The sequence below is a fragment of the Geotrypetes seraphini genome, chromosome 9, assembly GCF_902459505.1.
Source record: "Geotrypetes seraphini chromosome 9, aGeoSer1.1, whole genome shotgun sequence".
Classification (NCBI taxonomy): Eukaryota; Metazoa; Chordata; class Amphibia; order Gymnophiona; family Dermophiidae; genus Geotrypetes; species Geotrypetes seraphini.
In genome coordinates, this window is record NC_047092.1 from 144,301,006 (window position 1) to 144,316,733 (window position 15,728).

A 15,728-nucleotide genomic window follows, 5' to 3' on the forward strand; every position below is an offset into this window, starting at 1 on the left:
AGTATTGTAGCCAAATTGATAAAAGTTTATAAATAGAAAATGAAACTAAGGTAATCTAGTTACTCCCCCAACCTTTCACCAGCATCAGTAAATAATCCTGTATGAAGATATATTGCAACAAACTGTATGTATAACACTGTGAATGTAAATTGTAACCTGTTCTGAGCTCTTTGAGGACAGGATATAAATCTAAATAAATACCCTCCCCCCCATGTTACAAAACTGTAGCACTTTTTTTGCTTTGCTTTGTTTTTTTAGAGCTGGACGTGGTGGTAATAGCTCCGAAACTCATAGAATTCCTGAGCATCGGAGCCGTTACCACCATGGCAGGTGCTAAAAAACATGCTAGGGTTTAAAAAAGTTAATAATCTTTTTATTAGACTAATTGTAACATTTTTTTCCCCCTAACTTTCAAAGAGCAAAGCCCCTTCCTCAGGTCAGGCCAGGATATCTTAACAGCAATATACTGTACTGCTCTGAAGGACGAGGTTTTGGCCTCTGAAAGCTAATTGAAAAATGGATTAGTCCAATATAATGGTATTTTCTTATTTTCTATTTTTTGTTTTATTTCTATTTGTTAATTTCTAAAATGATGATTGTCAGGTTTTTTCAAATTTACATCTATCTTTATATTTTGCACATTATTAGGGGATGTGTGTCACTGTTTCTGTGGTGTTAAAATGTAAAACTGGCTTCTAGCGGTTGTTTAACTTTTGTCTACATGTATGTCTATTTTTAGTTTGTGATTACTTATTCCAAACTGGGCGATGGTGTATCTGTAATCTGTGTGTATAAAAAGGACATGGTTTTCTGCTAGCATTGACTGTGCAGAATCAATCTGTATTAATCTGGCTTTTTTAGTTTTACAATGGGTGTATTGATGTTCTAATGCTCACTGTAGTGTTTAAGATGCTGCCTTTTCCTAGGTGCACCCTTGTTGTGTGACTCATGGGTAATTTTTTTTTATTTAAAGGAGGGAACTGTTAAAAAATGATCGTCCTCAGGAGTCAACTATGGGCTACATTCACTATACTCGCCTATCCGATCTGTGGCCAAGTCTTCCCGGGCAAGCGATTCACTATGCCCCCTCATGCAAATTAATGCAATTGGAGGCCCATCCCACACCAATTGCACGGATCGCTGCAGAGCGATCTAGATGCATGTGTAGATGAAGTCTGCGCATGCACTGGCTCTCCACACAAGCGAGGTCAAAACAGGAGGGGGGCTTTACTGGAACAGAACAAGGGGGAGAAAGAGTTCAGATCTTACAGAGGCAATTTTGCATCGGTTTCAGGACACAGATGGACAAGAAATTCATGCGTTTATAAGGTAATTTGGAAAAAAAAAAACCCTCAAAAAATTAAAGCCAATCTTTGAATTTGCTTTAAAATGTAGGCCACATCCATATCCATTTGCAAAACAAATAGCATTTCCACTTTAGCTTAATGGGATCTTCCTTTAACTCTTCTACCCTTGTCTTGATATTGAGCCTGCAGCGAGATAACCGAGAGCTGCCGCCACCAAACCAGGTGAGGAAACGATGTGCTGCCGCCCTGTAAGACAGGGTTTAGAAAGGAAGGAAGGGCTGAAGGTCAGGATGGGGAAGAATGTAACCTGCTCTTCCCTAAACCTTTTCGGTTGCCGGTTACTCGCGAACCCACGGGTTTAAAGCAGGGCTGCAGTACGACATGTTCTGTTCTGGAACAGAACACGCCGTAGTGCAGCCCCGCTTTAAACCCGCAGGTTAAAACCACGGGCTCGCATTGCAGGGAAGGATGGCAGAGAGCAGGAGAGTCGACAGTGACATGAGCGATTGGTCCTCAGTAGAGAATGACACGGTGATAAAATTCATCACCGTTCCCGTCCCCGCGGATAACCGCGGGAAACCATCTTCATGTCATTCTTTAAGGAGAGAGGGAAGAATCAGAGTATGAATGGCCACAACCACTGACCTGCAAGCTTTGCTTTGAAGAATGCTGGTGTAGAAGGACTGAGGTTGAAATAGACACTAGAAAATGACATGGGATTATTTCCCGCGGTTATCCGCGGGGACGGGAACGGTGATGAATTTTGTCACCGTGTCATTCTCTAGTCCTCAGCAGTCGCTTCTTTTTTGATCGGTGTTCCTGAATTTGTTTAGTGAATCGCTGCCTTCCTACTTTTGCATGCGCAGATCGGGAGGAAGGTTAGTGAATCGGGTTGGGGTCGCAAACTGGTCGGGACACGATCGGTAAGCTCTGTGAATCTAGGCCTATATTAGGTACCCTACTGAAGCTAAGACTCTTAACTGAGTTATGCTCACATTCATTTTCAATTTGTTCAAATCAATTACCTTGTTTCATACAAAGCAGTAAAATGTCTGTTATGCACATGGAATCAATTACAGCATGAGATAGTGATGGCTTTGGAACATTTTTATTATTTTGAATCTTGGTCATGTGCTCTTTTATTACATTTCTGTTATAACACATTAAGCTTATTTTTAACAATGAGACCTTACAAAGCAAGGATATGGGCCGTCCCCAGACACTGAATTCCAACGTTTTACAGAATGAGCTATAATTGCAGTGGAAGGAACATATTTACCCAATGGAGCCAGACAATTTCTCTTCTTTATTAAATATTAAAGGCTGATGTTTCCTTTTCAAAAGATGACTAAGAGATGGAGCTGTTGGAGAGAGGAGAGGTGGACCATTGTAAAGGCAGATCCTCACAGAAATGGCTCAATGTTAATCTCCAGGGCAGAGCAGGGCATGGTCAGTTCAAATTTGGTAATAACATCAGGGTGAAGAACACCAAGCTTTCCAACACTTTGACCCCTGGCAGTGACCTCAGCACATCTCCCAGGGAAGAAACGGGGGTCTGAAAAGAAAAGGGAGAGAAAAATCAATGTTCGTGAAGACAAAAAAAAGAGAGAGAGAATATAACGAAAAATAATACAAAACAGAGCCATTTAAATATGAAGTTTCTCACACTCTGAAAGAACTGTAGATTATCAAAGCACTTTGCACTGAATTTTCAACAATGACCACAACAATTTTAATGCTGGCATTAATTACTTATAATGTGCCATTGCCATTATCACAACCTAATTAGTTTAGAAGTTAGTTTAGGCTTACTCCCTTTGACTAGACTTTCCAGGCCTTCTATACAAAAGTGTCAGAGTTAACGTGGTGTCAGAGAAGTTTGTAGTTGAAATGTTAAAAGTTTACCCCACTGTTATTTTATCTATATTTTCATCGCTAATTATTACGACATTGTATTGTTTTAAGTTAATGTACATATCGCTGTAATCACATTGCTATACTGTATATACTCAGTTATAAACTGAGATTTTTGTTCCAAAAATTAAAAAACCAAAATGGGGGATCTTGGTTTATATTCAAATCTCTCTTTTCACCCCCCCCTCCTCCAGTTCCAGTTCCTACCTCTTTTAACTGATGCTGACAAAGAAAATTCTGTTTTTAACTGGTGCATGGCCTTTAGCATTTGTGCATGCTCAAGTCACACCCTCTCTGAGATGGGGGCCAAATTAGCAGCTAAATTCTAGCATGTTTGGCATAAACACTAATGAGGCATACCAATAAAGGGAAAATAAGCATCACATATATGGTGTAGATTACATGGCTCTTTTATGCTCTTCTGTAACACCAATTTATAAAATTATACATTGTAGAAAGTAAAAATACAGTAACTGAGGAATTATTTTCATTTATGACTTCTAGGCCTGGCACCCTGGTTGTTCTCCAACAGTTTACACAGAGACCTTCGTTTTATGATTATCTCCGACTCACACAGGCTTATGTTTGCGGTTTTACTTGACACCTTGCCAACCTGGGACCCCTGATGAAGGCATGTTAACCAAAACACGGACCATGTCGGGTCCCTTGGTTTGTTTAGAGGTGGTAATATTAACTGCGCTTATTTATTGATTCAATAAATTAGCCTGCATCCTTGTACGCTCGTTTTCCTTGTTCTCCGACAGGAACAAGAAGCAACGTTGAAGATAAATGAAAAGTTCTGCCATAATTCAGGAAAGAGGATAACATACAAGAAAGCTAACTGCCTGTGCTCCTGAGCTGCATGCTCGCTACATATAGACTACACATTATTCATGGGTGAGAATTTTCATACATGATTTGCTCATCTTAAGATGTCTTTTGACTTAAGATTTCAAACTACAGCAAATAAGTTCTTAGAAAATCTGCAAACCATCACTATATGACCTTGGTATCCAAAACCAGTTGGGAGAACAGTGTCTTCACAAGTTCTAGTCGATCCTTTTGGTCAGTTGTTCACCTCTTAGAATAAAAGTGCTACTCAGTAGACATGTATCTCTTTTATGACTGGGCACTGATCCTTTAGCAATAAGAGTTTGACTCGCCTGCAGGACAAAGCTTATCTTCCACTAGCAGAGGGTTTATAAAATAAAAGAGCCACGTTACACCTACTGAGTATGATGGGTAAGTTTCCTAGCAACAACTCCATTCAGCCTGCTCCCCCCTCAGGCCCAGGCCCAACACCCACTGAAAAAAATATCACTAGAAAATAGGATGTATACATGAATAGACTATTCTGAATCTATCATTACAAAACCTATTGTGAGAGCTTGACCAGATTTGCAGAAAGCCATGCTGTTGCTTTATCACACAGTGATGATAAAAAAGGAGGTGGGGAGGCAACAGGAGGCCTACAATTACACGACCATGTTTCTCCACAGAAAAGAGGTTTCTAAACCTAGTGATGTCCCAGCTGAAATACATGAAAGTACTGGACAAAAGCCACCTCTCATAGCCCAAACAAGAATTTAAGTTTTAAAACTCGGCGAGGTGTAAATAATTCCCTTAATTACAGCTTTTGTAGCATCTCCTGAAAAAAAAAAATTCTATAATTGTCTTTCAGTGATCAGACAGTAGAGGTCACTTTGATGACCTTGGGGGTAATTCTTTGGCCAGTAATCCAGTGTGCTACCTAGTCTTTAGCACATTTTCAGGCTAATTGACCATCAAAGAACTTCTGAGCTCTCCATCCTCTAGGTTGGCAACACCTTTCACAGTTTCTTTTCTTACTTTTTCTCTCTTTTAAGGAAGAAAGAAAAGATTAAAGTAATATTACAGGCCTGAGGTCAGGATAAGCTTAAACATAATTAGTCATTCCTATAATTTTAAGCACATCCGGAAGTTGATGCTTTAAAAGAGTGCACCCCCAGCTCTGAAAGCCACAAGCTTGTGTTACCCGGTCTCTGTCCCCCCCGAGTTCTTTCCTCCTACATCCACTTTTTGATTGCTTGCATTTTTTCAGCTATCCTCTTTGTATTGCTAGAACCTGACATCAAAACTCTCACATGCTAGATGCAGTAGACGAAATTGCAGGGTAAAGGGAAGATAGATGGTTATTTGTTTTTATTGTATTTTTTTTAGTGAAACATCAGGTGCTCTAATATACTGTCAACATGTATAATATTGTTGATTTGTATGTAACTGGTATGCTATCTAAAATGGGTCAGTTGGCAAAATGGAGCCTGCACACCTGTTCACATTGCAGAATAAGCACATATCAAATTCCTTTTAGTAGGAACAAGACCATTTCAGCTTTATTTTATCACTTGCAGCCAGTCTCATCAGTGAAGTAACAGGTTAATAGTAGTCATTTAGACCTTAAGCTGCCTGCATATGTCATTACAGCTCAGTAAGTGAGGAGTTGAGGGGGAGCCTAAATAGAAGTGATGAGACAATAACACTTTACAAATCAAAGACCCTATAGCTCAGTATTTCTCAATAATAATAATAACTTTATTCTTCTATACCGTCATAATCTTGTGACTTCTAGGTGGTTCACACTGAAGAGAGCTGCACAATCAGCGAGTTACAATATTCAGATAGTCAGAGGAATTTTAGTGTACAGAATCTTAAAAAATACAGCAAAATTACAGTATACAGTTTGTTAAGAATTTCAGAGGGGACATATTAGAAAAATGGTCCCGAATTATAAAATAGTTTGATTAGGATTTCAGAGGGGGCATATTGAGAAGGAGAAATGAAAAAAAAATATTCGGTGAATTTCTGTTTAGGTGGCTGTGACCCCAGGATTGTGGCCATCTAAAATTGTATGATCTCTCGGAAGTGCAGAATAATGATGCATCTATGGAGAGCCCACCTAAGTCGTGACCCCCCAAATGTAGTTTTGGTGACCACAATCGGGGTCCTGATCCAGTTTGGAGAGCTCTGCTATAGCTGCTAATGGATGAAAAAGTCAATGTCTTAAGTCCTTTGGGGTTAGTTTCAAAATATTTGATCATCCTTAACAGAGAAATTAGCTCTTTTATCCTATACTACCTATAGGGCCTTTAAGTATAAATCTGTGTCTGGTTCCTCCACCCCCACCTTTAATACATCTAAACCCAGTGTAACTGTGCTGCTTATTCACTGAGCTGATGAAAAGATAACTCTTGAAAGCTAGTCACATATTTAGTCCAAATATTCAAGTGAACTAACATGGAAACAACAATTCATAGTTAGTCGATCAACTATTCAAGATTTTTCCAATTTCAATTTGTTGCTCACTTCCAAAGAAATATGACTTATATATTTTACTTTAACATTCTCCTGGAAACAGTAGAGCAACCCTCAAGATATGGAGGGATCAATTAAGTAGCCAGTATGGCAACTGTTAATTTAAGTGCTTCAATTAATAAGTTCAACGTCGTCAGCATTGTTCACTTAGTTTAGGCCCGCTATTCAGGTAATTTTAAGTATCATTCTGGCTCTGCTTCAAATCAGGTCCTATTTTATACAGAGATAGTATCAGGCCAGTCAGTTAAACTTCTAACACTACCCATATAATTTTCAAAAATACATGGATAGCAAAGTTATACGTTCATTGGCCACTGGTAAAACTTATAACTGTTTGAATATCAGACTAGTAGTAACTTAAGATTCCAGACTGAATTTTACATTACTCTAAAAAGTAATAGGAAAATAAGTCTTCCCTTCCTCCTTTCTGCCATACATCTCCATGTCACCATTCTGATTTTAAAGTTGATCTTTGCAAAAGTTACACCTTGCTCTTGCATACAACATAGCAGAGATAGGAGTTCACTGTGAGAGAAGGTAATCAGAGACTGAGGGAGGATTCTCAAAACTTACCGTGCCCTTAACGATGGTTGCTAAACCGGCTCCAGCCAGTTTAACATGCAGTATTTTACCGGCCGATTATCAGAACGGCTCACTGTTCTTTTCTAAGCTTCCTGGCAGACTCAGACTCTGCCATGCAAATGTATTACGATGAGGTCTTAAACATTAAAGTGGTAGTAAAATGGGCTCATAAATATTTAAAGGAGCACTCCGGGTAATTCTCTATCATCATCGGGCGATTCCTCAAGCACGGCACTGGCTTTTGACGACCAAAAATTACCGACTAGTCTGAGGGTGCTGGCACTGTGCAAAGTGCATCTTAGGTGTGTGTTTCTGGCTGTGGTTCATCATAAAAAATTTTTTTTTAAAACCACCAGTCACATAAATTGTAGTTTTGGCGGAAAAAAAGATCACAAAAACACGCTTCTCGAGGCGTGTCTTATGCGTGCTTGTTGAAAGCACCCTTCCTTTCATCTTCATCCAATAGTGCTGGCATGCCTATGATTGAAACGACGACATAGCATATATTGTGCTCCAATAAGGCACACGCACGATATGCTGCTCTCAGGCTTGCACGAATGTCATAGAAACAGAGACATATAAACTAAACCTTAAGTTTGTATCCCGCATCATATAAGATAAAGGCACCAACTTATCTTCAACTTCTTCAAGGTCTATATACTCTAACACTTACAAAGTTTAAATACTCATCTTATGTATAAAAGAACATGGCTTTTTAGGAGTTTAAACTTCTGACATAGTCCTATTAGAAAATCTTCCCCCGAGTTTTAAAGTTGTTGTTTTTTTAGCAAATACACATTTGTGTCTGGGAGATATCCTTCTCATTACTTTTCCTGTGTGAAGAATCGTTCAAATTGTTTTTAATCTACTTTCTAAAAGAAAAGACGATTTATGAGATTGCTATGCCCACACCTATACAACCAACGGCAACAGTCATGCAGGTGTTATGATTAAGCAGATTTTATAGTTATGCAAACTGTACACTGTACAAAGGTAAATAGAAAGGACTATTTTGAGCACACCTGTTCTCACAATCAGAACATTTCCTTTACTCTAAGAAATTACACTAAGCCCACAGGAAAGACATGTCTCTGTCAACTTGCATATGATATTTGTAGTTGAAAGTATGATTCTTTGTAAACTCATAGGACAGACTTACCCCAAATCTACACTGCTTTTGGTGACAGCTATTGTTAGTGCAACCTCCCCAAAACACAGAAAACAGACTTTTTTAGGTACACTACAGTAATTATCAAATCACACAAACCCTTGGGCCAACAGAGTATCAGAGCTAGACATGGCTGTGTGAGGCTCTGCACTTCTCTGCAATTAACAATCTGGGCAGCTTCTCCAGTCAGGAATGACTGGAAAGAGAAAAGGGAAAGTTTGAGTTTCACAGACCCCCCCCCCTCCCAACTGGTACAGACAATATTACAGGGTACTGGAGTCATAATCCATATGGATTGGGAACAGCTTCAACGCTCCAATCTTCCTTCAAAACTACAGCTGCTTGAAGGGGCTTAACCCTCTGTCGAGAGCAGATTCTTACAATCTGGAAGAGTTTGTTGGCACATCAGGCTGTGTTCATGGGGCTCCCCCAGTGTCCTCATCCCCTCTTGAGTCTGCTGAGCTCCAGAAATGGGATGTGTTGCTTCTACTGTGGTCTCAGAATTTCAACAACCAGCTGTGGCTACCATGGATTCTCTGTGGGATGCCATTAAAAGTTTGGAACTTTCTTTTTATTTAACTTTGAGGAGCTTATGGAGACCGACAGAACTTTTTCTTGTTAGATGGATAATCATGAGCTAGTCATTAAGCAACAAATATCTAAGAATGGGAATATAGAACAGCGGCTGAAAATTTTTTTTAGCAGCTTAGAATTACTTTGGTAAAAGACAAAGGGGCAGATTCATAAAGCCCACTGTGCTGGCAACATTTCATTTAGACTGATTTTATCAAGTCTAAATGAAACATTCTTCTACAGCTAAATCAGAGGCTTTTGGTAGAGAATGACACGGTGAAAAAATTGGTCCCCGTCACCGCCCCGTCCCCGTCTCACCATCCCCGTCACCGCCCCGTCCCCGTCTCACCAACCCCGTCACCGCCCCGTCCCCGTCTCACCATCCTCTTCACCGCCCCGTCACCGCCACTGCCACCCCATTCACCGCCCCGTCACCGCCACTGCAATCCCATTCACTTTTCTTTATTTACGTATAAAGGAAACATTCTTTAAAACTTTAAAACTTAGTTAAATATTAGTTAATAACTATACAAAAACAAAACACGCAGAGAAAAAATTAATTAATAAAAATTCTCAAAACTGACACATTTTGATCACTAAATTTAAAATAGTTATTTTTCATACAGTTTTTCAATCACTAATCTTCCACCACCCCTGGGGCTAGCAATGCAAAAACAAACACTGACATGTACTTTAAATGCTGCCGTGATTAGCATAGTGACCGCGGCTACGGCTGCAAGTCTCCCCTCCCCCCAGCGATCACGGCAGGAGGGCACCCAACCCCTCCTGTAGACCCCCCCAACGGCCCTCCCGACAATCGCAGCAGAAGGGTACCCAACCCCTCCTGCCGGTCCTCCCAATGGCCTCCCCTAAGATCGCCGGCAGGAGGGTACCCAACCCCTCCTGCTGGACCCCCCCCCAACGAACCCTCCCACCCCGGAACCCCCTTAGTCTTACTTTTCAAGTTGGACCGGACAGCTCCTCGCTCGTCTGGCCAGCAGGCCTGCCTCCGTCCAAATGAGGCGGGCCCGCCCCTCCCCTCCCCTCCCCTGCCTCCCAATGGCCTCCCCTAAGATCGCCGGCAGGAGGGTACCCAACCCCTCCTGCTGGACCCCCCCCCCAACGAACCCTCCCACCCCGGAACCCCCTTAGTCTTACTTTTCAAGTTGGACCGGAAAGCTCCTCGCTCGTCTGGCCAGCATGCCTGCCTCCGTCCAAATGAGGCGGGCCCGCCCCTACCCTGCCCAACCCACAGGATCCTAGGGCCTGATTGGTCTAGGCACCTAAAGCCACTCCCGCTATAGGAGGGGCCTTAGGTGCTTGGGCCAATCAGGCCCTAGGATCCTGTGGGTTAGGCAGGGGAGGGGAGGGGCGGGCCCGCCTCATTTGGACGGAGGCAGGCCTGCTGGCCAGACGAGCGAGGAGCTGTCCGGTCCAACTTGAAAAGTAAGACTAAGGGGGTTCCGGGGTGGGAGGGTTCGTTGGGGGGGGGTCCAGCAGGAGGGGTTGGGTACCCTCCTGCCGGCGATCTTAGGGGAGGCCATTGGGAGGCAGGGGAGGGGAGGGGAGGGGAGGGGCGGGCCCGCCTCATTTGGACGGAGGCAGGCCTGCTGGCCAGACGAGCGAGGAGCTGTCCGGTCCAACTTGAAAAGTAAGACTAAGGGGGTTCCGGGGTGGGAGGGTTCGTTGGGGGGGGGGTCCAGCAGGGGGGGTTGGGTACCCTCCTGCCGGCGATCTTAGGGGAGGCCATTGGGAGGACCGGCAGGAGGGGTTGGGTACCCTTCTGCTGCGATTGGCAGGAAGGGTTGAAATGACAAATGAGGAGCACGGTGAAATAGCGGTTCCTAGAAGGGGGTACATTGGCCCGCGGGGACAAACCTGTTCACCGTTTCCGCGGTCGGTGAATGGCCTTGTCCCCGTCACCGCAGCGACTGCTATTTTTCTTCCCCGTTTTCGGCGGTGACCCGCGGCTTAAATGCGGTGGCCGCGGGTAAACCGTCACCGTGTCATTCTCTAGCTTTTGGCCTGCTTTGCTGGGCACAGAAGCAGTGTCTGAAAGTCCCATATTAATGAGCTCATGAGCATTATGGATGTTTAACCTGTAACCTGTTCTGATCTCTTGGAGGAAAACAGTATAGAAAATGAATTAAATAAATAAAACAAACTCATTAGCAAAGCTGTGCAATGGCCAGAACAATGGGCCACTACAGCTCAGAGCTGTCGGTAGAGTCCCCAACCATACGTTCCTGTCAGTGCTTGAGTGCTGATTGTCTCAGGCACAGACAGGAAAGAATCACCCCCAAACCTTTTCTGGCACTCCATAAGCTTTTTTAAAAAAACAACCAAAAAAAAAAAAACAACCAAAAAAACAAAACAAAACCAAAAACAAGAAACAAAACTCTGATGGCCCAGCAGATTCCTACTTTCTCCCCCTCCAAATTAAAATAGAAGCCCTTGGTGTTCAAGCAGACCCCCCTACCCAAGCCCCTCCTGGACCTCCTCCCCAGTTTAAAAAAAAATCCTAGTGGTCTAGTGACTCAGGCCAGGCACCCCACAGATCTCATCATCTCCGCCTCCCTTCCCTATCCAGTCCCACTCCTCATGTACCTGAAATAGGCAGGACGGATGCCTACTCCCTCTTGCCTCAGAACCCGCCTCTTCAAAATGGTGGTACCCTGTTCCTGCATCCTGGGATGCACTGGGAGAGGCCTAAACACCATATAAGTAGAAAACCCACCAGGGTTTTTTTTAGGCAGGGTGGCGGTTGGGGTCCTTTGATATGAACACAAGAGCTGTGCTTACTGCACAGCTCTTGTGGGCATGCCTTAGAAAGTTCCAATTCCTTTAGTGACCAATGCTTAAAACCAACAGCGTGCATATAATGCACTTTCTGTTAATTTTGAGCATTGGTCACTAAAATCAGATCAGTGTTTCTCAGGCACTGTAGCTCTAGAGCATCAGAGTTTTGTGCACCTGGCCCAAAGAAGATGGAGTACCCGGAGAACTAGTCATAGGAAATGCAATCTTAGGCTTTTGAACTTTCTAAAATCTCCTTTGGTTCCTCCAGGGAAAATGCTGAGGAACAGCGTCTTAAAAGTTTTGAAAATAACAGCCGAGACATTACTCCCTATTGCCAGGGTACAATACTTGTCATCTAATAAAAAGTTATAGCAGCTGTGATTGGAATTACTGGAGCAAATTTTATTGGATAGTCTACACCTGATTGGCTTCCTAGAAAGCTCGTTGGAGGTTATTATAGATGGATCAACTCTTTTAATGACTTTTGCCTTAGAACCCAACCAGAACAATATTCAAAGATTGTACTTCCAATATATGAATGAAAGTTTATTGGGGTCAATGTTCAGATTGTTCCTGATTTTTTTTAGACTACATAAAAGATGTGTTACTAGTGCTTTTGGTTTGTGCTTTATGTTGAAATTTCCATGTCATTGTTTTAGATAGGATGACATTCCTATGAGGAAAGGCTAAAGTGGCTAGCCTGGAGAAGAGACAGCTCTGAGGTCTATAAAATACTGAGAAGAATGGAATGGTGAATCGCTTGTTTACTCTTTCCAAAAATACTAGGACCAGTGGGCATTCAATGAAGATGCTAAGTAGCAGATTTAAAACAAACTGGAGAAAATATTTCTTCCCTCATTATATAATTAAACTCTGGAATTCACTGCCACAGAATATGGTGAAAGCAGTTAGCTTAGCAGGGTTCAAAAAAGATTTGGATAATTTCTAAACATAAAGTCCATAAGCCATTATTAAGTTGAACTTGGGAAAATCTACTCCTTATTTCTAGGATAAGTAGCATAGAATCTGTTTGACTCTTCGGGAACTTGTGACCTGGGATGGACACTGTTGGAAACAGGATACTGGGCTTCATGGATCTTTGGTTTGTCCCAGTATGGCAACTCTTATGTTCTTAGAGTTAAGTAGTAAAACAATTTTTTTAAAAATCCAAAACAACTACTGGATCTTATTTCTGCTAGACAGCTTCATACTATACAGGTTTCTTAGGAATAGGGGATTTTGCAACTGGAGAATAGGAAGGCTAGGGTCAAAACTGCTAAAATAGTGTGTATTGACCTTATTGGCTTCTTGGATGATTCTTCAGTGGGGCTTTTCTTTACTACACAATTGAGTCCAATTATTTTTGTGGACCAATTAAAAAGAATATATTTAATGACACATTCCAATTTCCTGTCACTCAATGTATTATATTGGATGTTTATTATTTATTTATTCAATTTTCTATACCGTTTTCCAAATAAAGATTTAAAAAAAAAAAATCACAAGAGTTCTACCCCTTGTAGATGTACTCTGACCTCCATAACTAACAATGGCAGCATAACAAGCAGCCTTCACCCAAATAGAGTACCCCAAATAGGGTTAGAAGGAAAGATTTGCCTTTTTGCGGATGATACCAACAATTGTAACAAGACTAGACACTAAGCAGGGAGTCAGGGAGTGGAAAACATGAAAAAGGATCTGCAAAAGTTAGAGAATGGTGTAATATCTGGCAACTAAAATTCAATGCAAAGAAGTGCAGAGTAATGCATTTGGGGATTAGAAATCAGAAGGAACCGTATGTGCTGGGAGGTGAGAGGCTGATATGCATGGATGGGGAGACAGACCTTGGGGTGATAGTGTCTGAAGATCTAAAACAAAGAAACAGTGACAAGGCAGTGGCTGTTGTCAGAAGGATGCTAGGCTGTATAGAGAGGCGTAACCAGTAGAAGAAAGAAGGTGTTGATGCCCCTTGTACAAGTTGTTGGCGAGGCCCAACTTTTGAGTATTGTATTCAATTTTGGAGACTGTATCTGGCAAAAGACATAAGATGACTTGAAGGGTCCAAATAAAGACAACAAAAATGGTAGGAGGTTTGCACCTACAGATGTATGAGGAGAGACTGGAAGCCCTGAATATGTATACGCTAGAGGAAAGGAGGGACAGGGGGGTTATGATTCAGAAGTTCAAATACTTGAAAGATATTTACGTAGAACAAAATCTTTTCCTGAGAAAGGAAAATGGTAAAACCAGAGGGCATAATTTGAGGTTGAGGGGTGGTAGACTCAAGAGTAATGTTAGGAAATTCTTCTTTACGGCGAGGGTGGTTGATGACTGGAATGCGCTCCCCCAAGGGAGGTGGTGGAAATGAAAATGGTGACAGAGTTAAAAAAAGCATGGGATGAACACAGGATCTCTAATCAGAAAATAATAATAATAATTTATTTTCTTATATACCGCCCGACCAACAGTTCTAGGCGGTTCACAACAATAAAAACTGAATCATTCAGCGAAAAGTACAATTTCATAATAACACTACTACATACATCAATCAAATACAGCGTTGGTTAAAATACAGCATCGGTTAAAATATAGTTCCAAAATATTATTATCTATTAAGACATAAGATAAAAAAATTTTAAAAAAAGATAAAAAACCTCATCATAAATATAAAATCAACTTTCTTGTTTATCAAATAAGTAAGTTTTTAATGATTTTCTAAATGTAAAGTAAGAGTAGGTTTGAGCCATCATCGGATTTAACGAGAAGTTCATCTTCCCAGCCTGATACTCCAATGTCCTGTCCAAAAAAGTCTTGTAACGGCAGGCCCTTAGGGTAGGGAAGATGAACATACCTGAGTTTCTGGTACATTTTGTTGAATAAGACAATTTCAAATAAGAAAACAAATAAGAGGGCAATAATCCAAAAAGTGCCTTATAACAAATACACCCAAACTTAACCTTTTCCTATCTTGTATCCCGGATGACAGGACATTCAAAAAATGACAGACAGTGGATAAACAGTCTGTATGGACTAATAAAGAGCCACGAACACAAAATATTTCAATTTACAGACTTATGACTTATTTACATTATGTTTACAATAGCCGTAAATGATAACGGTGAATAATACAAAACTTTGCTAAAATAATTACGACTGGAACCAGCGTAACGTAAAATTTATTACGATAGGAAAAGGTTAAAGAATACTCTAGCCCAAATGGTAACCAGTATAACTTGGCATAAAAAAGACTGACATGATCATATTTTTAAGACCAAAAATCAGGTGAAAAGCAGCATTCTGAACTAATCAGTATATAATAATGGTATATATTGACGAACTAAGGCCAGTAATGGGCAGACTTGCACAGTCTGTGTGCCGTATATGGCCATTCATTTGAGGATGGCCTGGGGAGGACTTCAAGGGCTGGGATGGTTTAGATGAGCTGAAGTGAGCTTTAATGGAGACTCCAGTAGATGGAATCTAAGCACAGTACCGGGCAGAGCTCTGGGTTTCTGGTCCAGAAATATCTAAGAAAAATAACAATTTAAATTTAAAGAGCGTGCATGGTTGGGCAGACTGGATGGACCATTCGGGTCCTTATCTGCCGTCATTTACTATATATATATATATATAATATATATATATATACTATATATATATACACTATATATATATATATACACTATATATTTTATATATATATATATATATATATATATATACACACACACACACTAAATATATACTAAATATTTAGTGTATATATATATATATATATACTAAATATACTATATATATATATATATATATAGTAAATGACGGCAGATAAGGACCCGAATGGTCCATCCAGTCTGCCCAATCATGCACGCTCTTTAAATTTAAATTGTTATTTTTCTTAGATATGGTGTAACATATATATATATATATATATATATATATATATATATATATATATATATATATATATATATGTTACACCATATCTAAGAAAAATAACAATTTAAATTTAAAGAGCGTGCATATATATATATAAT

General features: G+C 40.8%; 1 protein-coding gene across 1 annotated transcript in view; it reads right to left on the reverse strand.

The window, feature by feature from the left end:
* Window positions 1–2,399: 2,399 nt before the first annotated feature.
* FARSB (phenylalanyl-tRNA synthetase subunit beta) overlaps window positions 2,400–15,728 on the reverse strand; it is a 125,693-nt gene continuing 112,364 nt past the window's right edge. Inside the window, exon 17 of the mRNA XM_033959660.1 lies at window positions 2,400–2,862. Within this exon, the coding sequence (XP_033815551.1) occupies window positions 2,711–2,862 (152 nt within the window). The 3' untranslated portion in view covers window positions 2,400–2,710. The remainder of the gene's footprint in view (window positions 2,863–15,728) is intronic.